We start from the raw sequence: 14519 nt of genomic DNA, 5'->3' as shown, positions 1-14519 counted from the left end.
GTAAATTGTAGAAAAGTTTTTTTGTTTTTTTGAGATATATACAAGAGTTGTTACATTCTTGTACAGCCACTAGTACGCGTAGCGTTTCGGGCAGGTCCCTGGAATACGATCCCCGCCGCGAAGAATCGTTGTTACAACCAAGTACACATTTTACTGTTGAGTTAAACAGAGGCTACAGTTAAGGATTTGCGCCCAGTAAATCCTCCCCGGCCAGGATACGAACCCATGACAAAGCGTTTGCGGAACGCCAGGCGAGTGTCTTACCACTACACCACGGAGACTGTAAAGAAGACTGTAAAGACTGTTCAGAAAAATATTAGGCTAAATTATTATCCTGTAAATCGTTTATTAAAAATTGTGTCAAACTAATGCAGTGTTCATATTATTTTATTTACCAATTGAAATTCACAAACGGAACTATAATATTAATGCACTAGACCTGAGTTAACTTTACAAAAGAGATAACAGAGTATGTAATAATCAGAAGAGTCGTCCGGTAGCACAGTTTCCCATCCTACAAGTAATTGCTCTCACTCTTCCAGAATGGTTGAGAAGTATCAGTTATGTTATTCTCCTCTCCAGTTTCTTATCAAGAATATGCTTGACACAACTTGGATATCTTAAAAATAGCTTGCACCTAGTACTGTCTTATCCATCGGACAAGGTGTCCCTATTGTTGAGTGTTAGAGGAGAAGGAAAGTGCTCCGTTTGACAGAATCCGCACTCTAGACACGTTCATGGGGCAATAATCGACTTTCACACTTGCCGAATGGGGTCACCTACTTCTGATACTAAAATCAGATAAGCGTATCTTAGTTAAGTTCTATGGGTCGCTGATACCTGTGGCTCTTTGACATACAACATTAATTTTATGTGTTTCCAGTTATAACGTATGCATAGATCAAATTATCCAGTGTGTCATCTTCTGAATCCTGAACTGTTATCAGTGAGAGTACAGTAAAATACTGCTGTGACTATCAATAATATAACAACGAATCAATGAGCATAGTGATATTCTGTTGCATTAATTGTGGGTTTGGTTAGAGTTCATAATTTAGAGAAGTGAAACGTTCTGTCGTATCTTCACAAGACATTTAGCCTTGATTAATATCTTCACAAGACATTCAGCCTTGATTAACATCTTCACTAGACATTCAGCCTTAATTAACATCTTCACTAGACATTCAGCCTTAATTAACATCTTCACTAGACATTCAGCCTTAATTAACATCTTCACAAGACATTCAGCCTTGATGAATATCTTCACTAGACATTCAGCCTTGATGAATATCTTCACTAGACATTCAGACTTGATGAATATCTTCACTAGACATTCAGACTTGATGAATATCTTCACAAGACATTCAGCCTTGATGAATATCTTCACAAGACATTCAGCCTTGATTAATATCTTCACAAGACATTCAGCCTTGATTAATATCTTCACAAGACATTCAGCCTTGATTAATGTCTTCACAAGACATTCAGATTTGATTAATATCTTCACAGGACATTCAGACTTGATTAATATCTTCACAAGACATTCAGCCTTGGTGAATATCTTCACAAGACATTCAGATTTGATTAATATCTTCACAGGACATTCAGCCTTGATTATTATCTTCACAAGACATTCAGCCTTGGTGAATATGAGCCAATTCCCCAAATATCGATAAATATAACTTACGGCACTAAGTAAATAATACTTGAATAAAACGTTATAAGGAAAACAGTTAGTTTAAAATAACATAATACTGTTTTTACAATTACAAATCATTATTAAATGCCAAACATCTTGGAAAATAAAAACATTTTCAAAATATGGTTTATTCTATGAAGAGAAAACAACTTACTTGAAGTGATGGCGCACTAAACTCTTCCATGCTGAGACCGTCTTCTGCCAGCGGAAACTCGAAAGGCCACGGTATTGCCTCAATAACTTTATCCTTGCTGTTAAAATAAGGGAAAATGTAGCAAATTAATCAATAAAGCATTTAACTGAAACGAAATATGACACATAATAAAGACAGGTAGATAACAAATTTTAAGCCAGCAAAAATACACTCATAATATTGAACAAGTAATTTATAAGCATATTCATCGACCAGCCCCTTCTCCTGTTGAAACAAAAGTTCCCACGTTGCTACAAGCATTACAAAACTGTTATTATGCCATAACAGGCATTCTGCCCATTCACCTGGACTGAATGGGTCTCGAACCCTGGACCCCACTCTTGTGAGGCCGTAGCTCTATCAACTCTTCTATGAACAATCTTAGATGAATGTTTCCAAAAGCAGCATCCTGCTGCCAGACTGGAATTTTGGCAGCAGGATGATGCTTCTGGAAACATTTCTTTTAAGACTGCTCACAGTAGAGTTGATAGAGCTACGGCCTCTCACGCATGGGGGTCCATGGTTCGAGACCCATACAGTTAAGGTGAATGGAATGTTTATTTCCAGGGAAATGTGAAGCGCAGTTTACAAGCGTTCTTACTATGTAGAAAGCTCTCTTCAGTTTGCAAGAAAAGTTCCCATGCTGTTAAAAGCCTTCAGTTGCTGAAAGAAGTCTTTTCACATTTATAAAGCTCTTCTACACTATACCAAGCTTTCCCACGTTCTAGGAAGCTATCCCAATGTTGGAACGTGCATTCATAAGGCTGTAAGAAACCTTACTGGATGTAACGAGGGTTACCATGCTATGAGAAGGGTTCTCGGGTTGTACTAGGTACTACCACGCTATAAGAAGTGTTCTCGGGTTGTAATAAGTATTGTCATGCTATAAGAAGCGTTCTCGGTGTAAAGGAATGGAATTCCAGCTAGCTTACACATGGTTGATAGAAGAAGGCACACCGCATTTTGCTTTCAGCAGGTGCTATTACGATATTGTCGTTGTCGGTTGCCCATCCTTTATGGACAAACCAACCCAAAATCCGTAGAGTGCCTATACTCAGATCAGGAGATCACCCTGTACACTTCCTACTCTCGGAGAGGGGCTCAGCGTCACACATTCAGGGGGGTGCGGCTCCAACACTGGCCTGGTTTTTCACGTGAACACACCCAACTCAAGCTGCTGTGACTACCCACTCTCTCCTTATATGGTATGGCCTCCTTAATCCCCCACTCGTTTGAATTATAACTCTGTACCACCCTATCCACAGCTATGGTGCTTTCTCTCTCTCTCTTCTACTTCCTGGGAAGCCTCACTAGGACAAGGGCAAACACCTGTTCATTACAAATATATAATAACAGAACAGAACATATATAAAGCACTCACATACAATATATAAGGAAATAAACTTCAACACCTTATGATATTATAACCTGGTTGCAAACCAATACCATCAGGACTCCATCAGCTGTTTATACCAAGTGGTTGCCCAACTCCTGGTTTGCCACTTGTGCTACCAACCTCACCGAGGGGGTTAAACCTTGTACAGCAAATATGGCATCATCATCCACTCCCTCAGCCGTCCGGCCGAGCGGACAGCACGCTGGATTTATGATCCTGTGGTCCCGGGTTCAATCCCGGGTGCCGGCAAGAAACAATGGGCAGAGTTTATTTCATTCTATGCCCCTGTTACCTAGCAGCAAAATAGGTACCTGGGTGTTAGTCAGCTGTCACGGGCTGCTTCCTGGGGGTGGAGGCCTGGTCGAGGACCGGACCGCGGGGACACTAAAGCCCCGAAATCATCTCAAGATAACCACCTTTCACTGCGTCTTGCACGCTAATGACAATCAAGCACTCTACCTACTCCCTACAAGTAGACAATAAGAACTTCCTTCCCACATCTGTGAGTTCACTACCCTGACATAAACAGGTTCTTCCAGGTTTATCTACCAGGATCTTCTACAGCTCTTCCAGGCTGCTGTACCATGACGTTTCCCCTTGGACTCCGGTGGTACTCCACCACTGATTCCACAGAAGCATGTGAAACTTCACATCACTGCTCCTCTTCACACAGTTTGAGGTCCAGTTCCTCACTATGTGGCTTGCTCTTCCACAGAGTACAACGTCCACTCCTACGGCCTTGAAGTTCCACTCATTAACTTCTTCTCTGGCCTCAGAGTACTCCCATCAGCTCCTTCCTTAAACAAACCTACAACCCATTGATACGCTAATAAAAATGTTCCTCTACAAACATATAACTGAAATGAACTACACACACAACAAATATTTCACCCGACATCTACCTGCTTCCCACATACTGTGAGGTGACTTCCCCACATTTGGACGGGTCCATCCTCCGCCCTGCCGGCTGCGGGGCTCCTCAATTTCGAGTCATCTGGCGGCCCAGCCCTCAGTTGCCTCCCTAAGCTCAGCGGGATAGGATGTGCTGCTCCTTCCTCAACTGGTTCCCTCATCTTAATTTAATTTTATTATTTAGGCTTTCTGGCTTATCAAAACATGCCTAACATCTCAATAAACACTTGCTACGGCCGCTGGGCACACGACCAACTACAAGCAATCACTGTTAACTGGTAAGAAGGACTCACCCAGAAATTGTTTCCTGCGCTCACACGGTTGCCCACGAAAATGTTTTCAGGACGGCTACCAATTACCGTTGGAGTGCCACAGGGCAGCATCTTAGGACCTTTTCTATTTCTTATATATATCAATGATCTGCCTAATGACTCTAATATTCCTAAACCTATATTGTTTGCTGACGATACTACCCTTATCTATTCAGACCCCAACCCACATACACTAAATAATGTAGTGAATAATGAATTAAAAAAAGTCCACTTATGGATGTCAACTAACAAACTAACACTAAACATAGAAAAGACCTACTACATCTTACTTGGAAGCAAATCATCGAATGCAATTCAGCTACAGATAGACAACATTAACATCAGTAATAAAAATAATGGAAAGTTTCTTGGCCTATTCCTAGACAAGAGACTCAACTTCAGCACCCACATTCAACACATAACTAAGAAAGTCTCTAAGACAGTTGGTATACTCTCCAAAATAAGATATTATGTTCCTAACTCTGCTCTCCTCTCACTATATTATGCACTAATCTTTCCCTATCTTAATTATGGTATCTGTGCATGGGGGTCTACCACTTCAAACCACCTTAAGCCCATCATCACCCAGCAAAAATCAGCTATCAGAATAATAACAAACTCTGCTTTCAGACAACACTCAGGCCCTTGTTTAAATCCCTTAACTTGCTAAATATTAACTCCCTCCACACATTCTCTTGTGTCAACTACATTTACAAAACCCTGTTCTTAAATGCAAACCATGCTCTGAAACTCTCCCTGGACAGATGTAATAGGACCCATTATCACCACACCAGAAATAAATATCTCTTTGATATCCCCAGGGTCAAACTTAATCTGTGTAAACACTCTATGCAAATTAAGGAACCTAGTCTATGGAACTCACTCACTAGTGAATTGAAAAGCTGTCCAACTTTTGTCTCATTTAAAAACAAAAACAAAAAGTACCTAATTTCATCTTCGTAGTTTCCTACACAGAGCTTTAAATTTGCTCTGTATCTAGTGTTACCCAATCTCCCAATCTTAATGTACTTAATCCAAACAACTTTATCATTGTGTTCATTGCTGTCTTCTTTTATGTGCTAGCCATATGCTGTATTGTGCCTGCTAAGTTTTGTTAAACTACCATTCAAGCTGTCATTGCAATCACTCTGAGTTACCTATGTGCTTTAATATACCTACAATTTTTCTCTCATCTTTTATTTTTTTATGCTATGTAACTGTTATCATTTTTATAAATTTTGCACGTATTTGCCTACTTATAAGTTTCTTAGATTAAGGACCTGCCTGAAACGCTGCGCGTACTAGTGGCTTTACAAGAATGTTATTACTATGCTATGTATCCTCACAATCCCAATGTATCTTCTTGTATATAGACAAATAAATAAATAAATAAATAAAAATAAATAAGAAGCATTCTCAGGATGTAATAAGTATTATCACTTTATACGAAGCGTTCTCAGGTGGTAACAAGTGTTCCCACTCTGATAGAAAAGTTCACATATTATAAGACTTCCTACACTGCACAAAGAATTTTCATTCTTATCAAACGTTCCTACATGGTAGCAAGCATTCCAATGCTGTTGAGCGTTCCTACATTGTAATAAGGTTTTTGCATCGTAACAAGCACAGTACTGTGAATTCCCGCGCTGAACAAAGCATTCCCACACTGTATAAAGCATTCTCACACTGTACTAAGCATTTCCAAAGTGTACAAATCATTCTCACACTTTACTAAGCATTCCCACACTGTACTAAGGATTCCCACACTGCATTAAGCATCCTCACACTGTTTTAAGCATCCCACATTGTAATAAGTATTCCCCCTGTAATGACTATTCACTACAATGTAATAAGTATTCCCCATAATAAAATATGCAATTCCTACACTGTACTAAGCATGCCCACACTGTATTAAACTTGCTCATACTGCACTAAGCATTCTCACACTGTACGAAGCATTCCTACACTGTACTGATCATTTCCTCACTGTACTAAGCATTCCCACACTGTTTTAAACATTCCAATACTGTACTGAGCATTGCCACACTGGAATAAACATACCCACACTGTAACGACCGTTCCCTCACTGTAACGACCGTTCCCTCACTGTAATCGGCATTCCCACACAATAATAAGCGTTCCAACACTGCATTAAGCATTCTCATACTTTACTAAGCATATCCACAGACTAATAAACATTCCCACACCGTATTAGGCATTCAAACCCGGTAATAAACATTCCATCACTTTAACGAGCATTTCCAAACTCAATTAAGCATTTTCATACTGTAGTAAGCATTTCCATTCTGTACTAACCATTCCCACTGTGTACTAAGCATTCCCAGATTGTACTATGCATCCTTACAATGTAGAAAGCATTCCCACTGTACTAAATATTCCCACAATGTACTAAACATTCCAACACTGTACTAAGCATTCCCACAATGTACTAAGCATTCCCACAATGTACTAAGCATTCCCACAATGTACTAAGCATTCCCACACTTTACTTAGCATTCCGTCAGTGTAATAAGCATTTCCGAACTGTAATAAGCTTTCCCACACACTGTACCAATAATACCAACACTAATAACCGCTTTCGCACTGTACTAAGAGTGACGACACTGTACTAAGCATACCTATACCGTGCAAAGCCTTCCTTCACTGTACTAAGCATTTACAAACTGTATTAAGCATTTCCACAATGCAATAAGCATCCTCACACATTGTAATAAACCTTTCCACACTGTACTAATCATTTTCACACTGTAATAAAGTATTCCCACACTGTACTAAGCATTCCCCACACTATACTAAGTTTTCACACACTGTACTAAATATTGACACACTGCAATAAGCATTCCCACACTCTAACCAGCATTCTTACACTATATAAAGCATCTCCACACTTTGCTATAAATTCCCACACAGTACTTACACTCCCACACTGTAATAAGTATTCTTACACTGTACTAAGCATCACAGTGAACTAAGCATCTCTACACTATAATAAGCATTCCCACACTGTACTATGCATTCCAACACTGTACTAAACATCTCCACACTGAACTAAGCATTCTCACATGTTACAAAGCCTTCCTACATTGAACTAAGCATTTTCAAGCTGTATTAACCATTTCCACACTGCAATAAGCATCCCCCACTGTATTAAACATTCCCACATTGTACCAAGCATCTCCACTATAACGACCATTCTTACACTGTACTAAGGATTAACACACTGAAATAATCTCTGTACTTAGCATTCCCACAGTGCTAAGCATTCTACACTAAACTATGGGTCCCCTCACTGTACAACGCTATCCAACACTGGACCAAACATTCCCATACTGTAAAAAGATTTCCCGCACTATAACAATCATTCCCATGCTATATTCCGACACTATAACACTCATTCCCACACTGTAACTATCATTCCCACACTATAACAATCATTCCCACACTGCAACAAGCATTCCAACACTATTCTGAACATTGCCACAATATACCAAGCATTCCTACACTATAACAAGCATTCCCACGCTATAACAAACAGTCCCTCACTATAACAATATTACCGCACTATAACAAACATAAGCACACTATAACAATAATTCCCACGCTATAAGTACCATTCCCACACTATATCAAGCAATCCATGTTATAACAAGGAACCCCCCTTACACTTTAACAAGCATGTTCGCACTATAACTATCATTTTTACACTATAACGAACATACCCAAAGTACAAATAATATTCCTACTCTATAACAAACTTCCCTACACTATAGCAAGCATTCCTACACTGTAACTACAATTCCCACACTATACTAAACATTCCCACTCTGTAACTACAATTCCCACACTATAACCAGCATTACCACACTATTTCAAATTTTACATCAATATAACAAGCATTTCCAATATAACAACCATGCCTAGACTATAACAAACATTCCTACACTATAACAGCATTCCCAAACTATAACAAATATTCCCTCACTATAACAACATTGCCACACTATAATAAGCATTCCCACACTATAACATACATTCCCGCAATATAACAAACATTTCTAAACTATAACAGCATTCTCACAATGTAACTACCATTTCCACACTATAACAAGCATTCTCACAATGTAACTACCATTTCCACACTATAACAAACATTCCCACACTGCAACAAGCCTTTCCACACTATTACAAACATTTCCGCACTATAACAAGCATTATTGTGGAAAATTTCCACATCAAATATATAAACTCGAATGTAACTGCCAATAAGATGTAGTAAATTTACCTTAGTCATAGTAAAGTTACACAAAACGGGGTTACGTACCCAAGGTCAGGTACCATCGTTCTCGACTTGTTGCTGATAAATTTAATAAAAAATACACCTGTCCTAGGGCTGGTTACACAATAAAATGAATCTACTAAATTCAATATATAGTAAATAGTTAGATTTGACCTCGAAACCATTCTTCCTCCCGAATCTCGAATGTAAGCAAACTCGGGAGAGCAATGAGGAGAAAGAAGGCAGACAATTTATATAGAGGCAGCCTTAAGTTTCGTTGTGATGAACTTAGAGTTCACAAAAGGGCCTCCCGCAGTGACCACAGAAATTTACTCAATGAATGCAGTGCAATTCAAATTAGTTGATATTTGCTGCTAACTCTACACAACTTAACCATCATACTAAGCGGCCTTATCATATGACACACCCATGGTGCGCCGAAAATTAATTTTTTGCCAAAAATTATTTTCTCCTCAAATATTGTTAAATTGCAGTCTCTGAACACCGGAAACTAAAAAAATATGTTGTATGTGACATACTTTAGCCGTGATGGAGCTGAGAAGTTGAGCAAATGATTGGCGCTGAGCGATGGAGCACTCGGGATCACTCGACCCCCGTCACCCTGTGGGGCGGCAGTTGCTGCGAATATATACTTTCTTTTTGAGATATATACAAGAGTTGTTACATTCTTGTACAGCCACTAGTACGCGTAGCGTTTCGGGCAGGTCCCTGGAATACGATCCCCGCCGCGAAGAATCGTTTTTTCATCCAAGTACACATTTTACTGTTGCGTTAAACAGAGGCTACAGTTAAGGAATTGCGCCCAGTAAATCCTCCCCGGCCAGGATACGAACCCATGACATAGCGCTCGCGGAACGCCAGGCGAGTGTCTTACCACTACACCACGGAGACTGCTTATATAGATTTTCACAATTCACGTGATGTTCCTCATTCGTTTCTTCTCAGTTTTTTTGACTGTAATATTATTCAAAAGTGTGTAATTTGTGGAATTTACATTGTTCAATGTGTGTGGAACCTCACTAGGCTCAAAATTATGAGGCTCATATATTTGACATGTATATTATATTTTACGATCAGTAAAGCTTTGGTTTTGCTGTTATTCACTATATACACAAGTTGTATACAACTGTCTACATATGTGTTCATCATAACGAACCAATAGGTTGGTATGGTGAGATCGGACAATAACAGAGGTCGCCACACAGGTGACGTTCCCTCTCCCCCACACCATCATTCCTCCTACCACCATAGTGTTTGTACTGTTATTACACTATAGACCCACATTATATGTATGTATCTGTATGTTTTGTTCACCATAACTCTATAACTAAACTGGTATGGTGGCCATACAACATAGAGGCCACAACAACTGCATGACAAGGGACAACAGCTAGAAGACGATGCCACCTCCCTTCACCAAAATGGTTCCTCCCAACATACTCCTTTAACTGATATTACACTTTATGCGCACGTTATATATAAGTATCTACATTTGTGTTCACCATAACGAACGACTAAGCTTGTATGGTGAGTCAAGACAATAACAGGTCGCCGAGTCACCAGACAATACTACCTCCCTCCCTCACCAAAATTGAATCTCCCACCATACTACTCACATCGTTAATTATCACCACAATTTTGCTAGTTTCAGAATTCTAGACATTTTTATCAGTCAGGGGTCTTTTGTAATACTATCATCGCCGAAAATAACAGATATATATATATTTTGACAATTTTAGGCGATGCTGTGATCAAAAGCTAAACAGCAGGGCTGTTAGCTCGTGCTACGTGCACCAGCCATGGTTATATTGGCCAATTATTTCATTGAGTCTATGGTTAATCATTACAAAGCATGATAACAAGGATAATCCTCATTATTTTAACAATTTAGGTTCATGTGTAACACCTGTTCTTATTTGTAGTCATCAGATATTACGGTGTATCGTATCCCCAGGTGAATGTGACCACATGATAGTTTAGTTGAGCTGGACATAGCAAGGACCAACAGCCGCCATTAATACAGGTCCAGGACAGACTACATGTGATGGACCGTATCTGGTGTTAGATGACCAGTCAACACTACAAACCAGCTGAGGCCATTTTAAGTGTTCTTTATATAGTTGTGTGATCTGTAACACCTTAGCAATAATATCTACCGTTTAATTACAGTAAGATTAAAATATGAAACCCCCCCTCTTAAATGTGTGAAGGGAAGTTTACAGGTGACAATAAATTATACAATACTCTTGAAATAAAAATCAAATCAATCACTAGTAGATTTCCCCACAATTCCCACACTATAACAAACATTCAACACACTATAACAAACATTTATCACATGATAACAAACATTCATCTCTATAACAAACATTAACACGCTACAACAGACATTATTACACTATAGTTACCATTCCCACACAATAACAAACATTTCCACAGTATAACAAGCATTCTCACACTGTAACCATCATTCCCAATCAATAACATACATTCCCATCCTATTACAAGCATTTCCAAACTATAACAAAAATTCCCACACAAAAACAAGCATTCCCCAACTATAACAATTATTCCCACTATAACAAACACCCTTCACAGTGTAACAAGCATTTCCACACAGTAACAAACATTCCGACACTTTAACAAATTTTCCCTCACTACAACAAGCATTCCCACAATATTACAAACTTTCTAGCAATATAACAAACATACCAACACTATAACAAACATTCCCTCTATATCGAGCAATCCTACACTATAACAAGCATTCCCACTTTATAATAAATATTTTCTCATTATAATAACACTGCTGCACTATAACAAGCATTCAAACACTATAACATACATTCCCATATGTATGTATTCCGACACAATATCAAGCAATCCAACACTGTAATTACCGTTCCAACTATATAACAAACATTCTCACACTATGACTTCAATTCCAACACAATAGCAAGCATTCCCACACTAACAACAATTCCCACACTGTAACAAAAATTTCCACACGATAACAAACATTTGCACACTATAACAAGCTTTCCCAAACTGGAAGTATCCATCCCACACTATAACAAACTTTCCCCCACTGTAACTACCATTCCCATACTCCAACAAGCATTTCGACAATATAACAGGCATACCCACTGAAAATAATATTCCTACACTATATCAAACATTCCCACAATTTAACAAACATTCTCACACTGTAACTACCATTCCTACACTATAACAAATATTCCACACTATAACAAGTATTCCCACACTTCAAGAAGCATTTGCAAACTTTACCCAACAATCGCTCACTATGAAACACATTCCAAATACCATAACAAACATTCGCGCACTATAACAAGCATTACCACACTATAAAAAAGCATTTCCACACCATAACAAACATTCCCACAATATAACAAGCTTTCCCCCCCACTGTACATACCCTTCCTGCACTATAAAAAAAACATTCCCACACTGTAACTACCACTGCCACACTAACAAGAATTTCCACAATATAACAGGCATAGCCACATTGTAAATAACATTCCCACACTCTGACACGTATACCCAAACTATAATTACATTTGAACACTGTAACAAACATTCCCACACAGTAACTACCATTTTAGTTAGTTGCTAGAATGGTAAACCACACAGTAAAAATATATAGCACTATAACTTTAAATTATTTGTTATATGACTTATTTTTATAAGCATCTAAGCATCTAAGCACTTGACTTGAGCAAGTCACCTCTATAAAATTAACTATGGAGACTGAAATTGATAAATGTTTGCCATTCCTAGATATACTTATTCATAGGCAAGACTTTTCACTAAAGTTTAGTGTCTACAGAAAACCTACGAATAATTTATCTTATGTTCATTATTTTTCAGGGCATAGATACAATGTGATTTTTTTTTTCAATGTATCTAAGAGCTCTTCGAGTTGTGAGTCCAGAATTCTTAGATGAAGAGTTTAAGAATATTGATTCGATTGGTCTCCAGCTTTGTTACCCACTGAATTTTTTGAAAGTTTGCCGTAGCAAAGCATGTCGTACATATTATAATAATATATGCAGAGAAAAAATTCGCCCAAAGAATGTGTTATGTTTACCATATTTCTCTGGGTTTGAGAATATTGGCAAGGCCTTGAAACTTTTTGATATACATGTATTGTTTAGTTATGAAAATACTGTTGGTAAGCTATTAGTTAGGAACAGCTCTCGTAGTGATAATTGTGTCATTTATAAAATACCTTGTAAAAACTGTAATAAGTTCTATGTTGGGCAAACATCTAAAGATTTGAAATGTAGAATTTCGCAACATAAATACTCTGTAAGACGAGGCCAATTGTCTAATGCTTTGTTCGTTCATTTCTCAGAAGATGCTCACCAAATTGTTTGGGAGATGGCTTCTTCCATAACGAATTGTACAAACACCTATAACAGAAACATAATTGAATCTGCTTTGCTACAGATCACAAAAGAAAGTAATTTGAACATTAACAGTGGTTTATATAACTTAGATCCATTTTTAATAGATCGATTAAAGGGCGATTTGAGTAGGATCATTGGAACACATTTGTCTCACTAATTCATTGTAAATATTTACTATCTTATGCTATGTTTATCTTTGTGTGGGCCTGTGTGTGGTTATGTATGGGAGCTGCATCGGATGGACCAATAGGCCCTCTGCAGTTTTTGTGTGGCTCATATTTGTGTCCACTTATTGCACCTCACCTCACTCCACCATTCTCTCCTGCCTATTTATGTCCAGTACTCGACCTGTAAAACCACTCCTTCTGAAGATGTATTAATATACGTAAGTACTTAAGGAAATTCCTGTTTCAATTTTCCTCCGTGGTCTGACACTGTCACATTTTTAATCACGTGTTTATTTTTCGTGATTTACACACACACACACACACACACATATATATATATATATATATATATATATATATATATATATATATATATATATATATATATATATATATATATATATATATATGTCGTACCTAGTAGCCAGAACGCAATTCTCAGCCTACTATGCACGGCCCGATTTGCCTAATAAGACAAGTCTTCATGAATTAATTATTTTTCGACTACCTAACCTACCCAACCTAACCTAACTTTTTCGGCTACCTAACCCAACCTATCCTATAGAGATAGGTTAGGTTAGGTTAGGTAGGGTTGGTTAGGTTCGGTCATATATCTACGTTAATTTTAACTCCAATAAAATAAAATTGACCTCATACATATGGAAATGGGTAGCTTTATCATTTCATAAGAAAAAAATTAGAGAAAATATATTACTTCAGGAAAACTTGGCTTATTAGGCAAATTGGGCCTTGCATAGTAGGCTGAGAAGTGCGTTCTGGCTACTAGGTACGACATATATATATATATATATATATATATATATATATATATATATATATATATATATATATATATATATATATATATATTATATATATATATATATATATATATATATATATATATATATATATATATATATATATATATATATATATATATATATATATAAACTGCAGAGAGAGAGAGATGAATAGAAAACCATAGATACACTGAACATCTTGTTTCAGATTCTTTACTTTAAAATGCATAACGTTTCGAATACTTCTTGTATTCATTCATCAGATCTAAAAGAAAAAAAAAGAAATC

At 37.6% G+C, this 14519-nt stretch overlaps 1 protein-coding gene across 1 annotated transcript in view; it reads right to left on the bottom strand.

Moving 5' to 3' along the window:
• Positions 1–14519, bottom strand: part of LOC138350322 (extended synaptotagmin-3-like) — a 319761-nt gene that overhangs the window by 142159 nt on the left and 163083 nt on the right. Inside the window, exon 6 of the mRNA XM_069300945.1 lies at positions 1854–1950. Within this exon, the coding sequence (XP_069157046.1) occupies positions 1854–1950 (97 nt within the window). The remainder of the gene's footprint in view (positions 1–1853; positions 1951–14519) is intronic.

This window comes from Procambarus clarkii, chromosome 45 (genome assembly GCF_040958095.1).
Source record: "Procambarus clarkii isolate CNS0578487 chromosome 45, FALCON_Pclarkii_2.0, whole genome shotgun sequence".
Classification (NCBI taxonomy): domain Eukaryota; kingdom Metazoa; phylum Arthropoda; class Malacostraca; order Decapoda; family Cambaridae; genus Procambarus; species Procambarus clarkii.
This window is presented reverse-complemented; position numbering and strand designations above follow the sequence as displayed.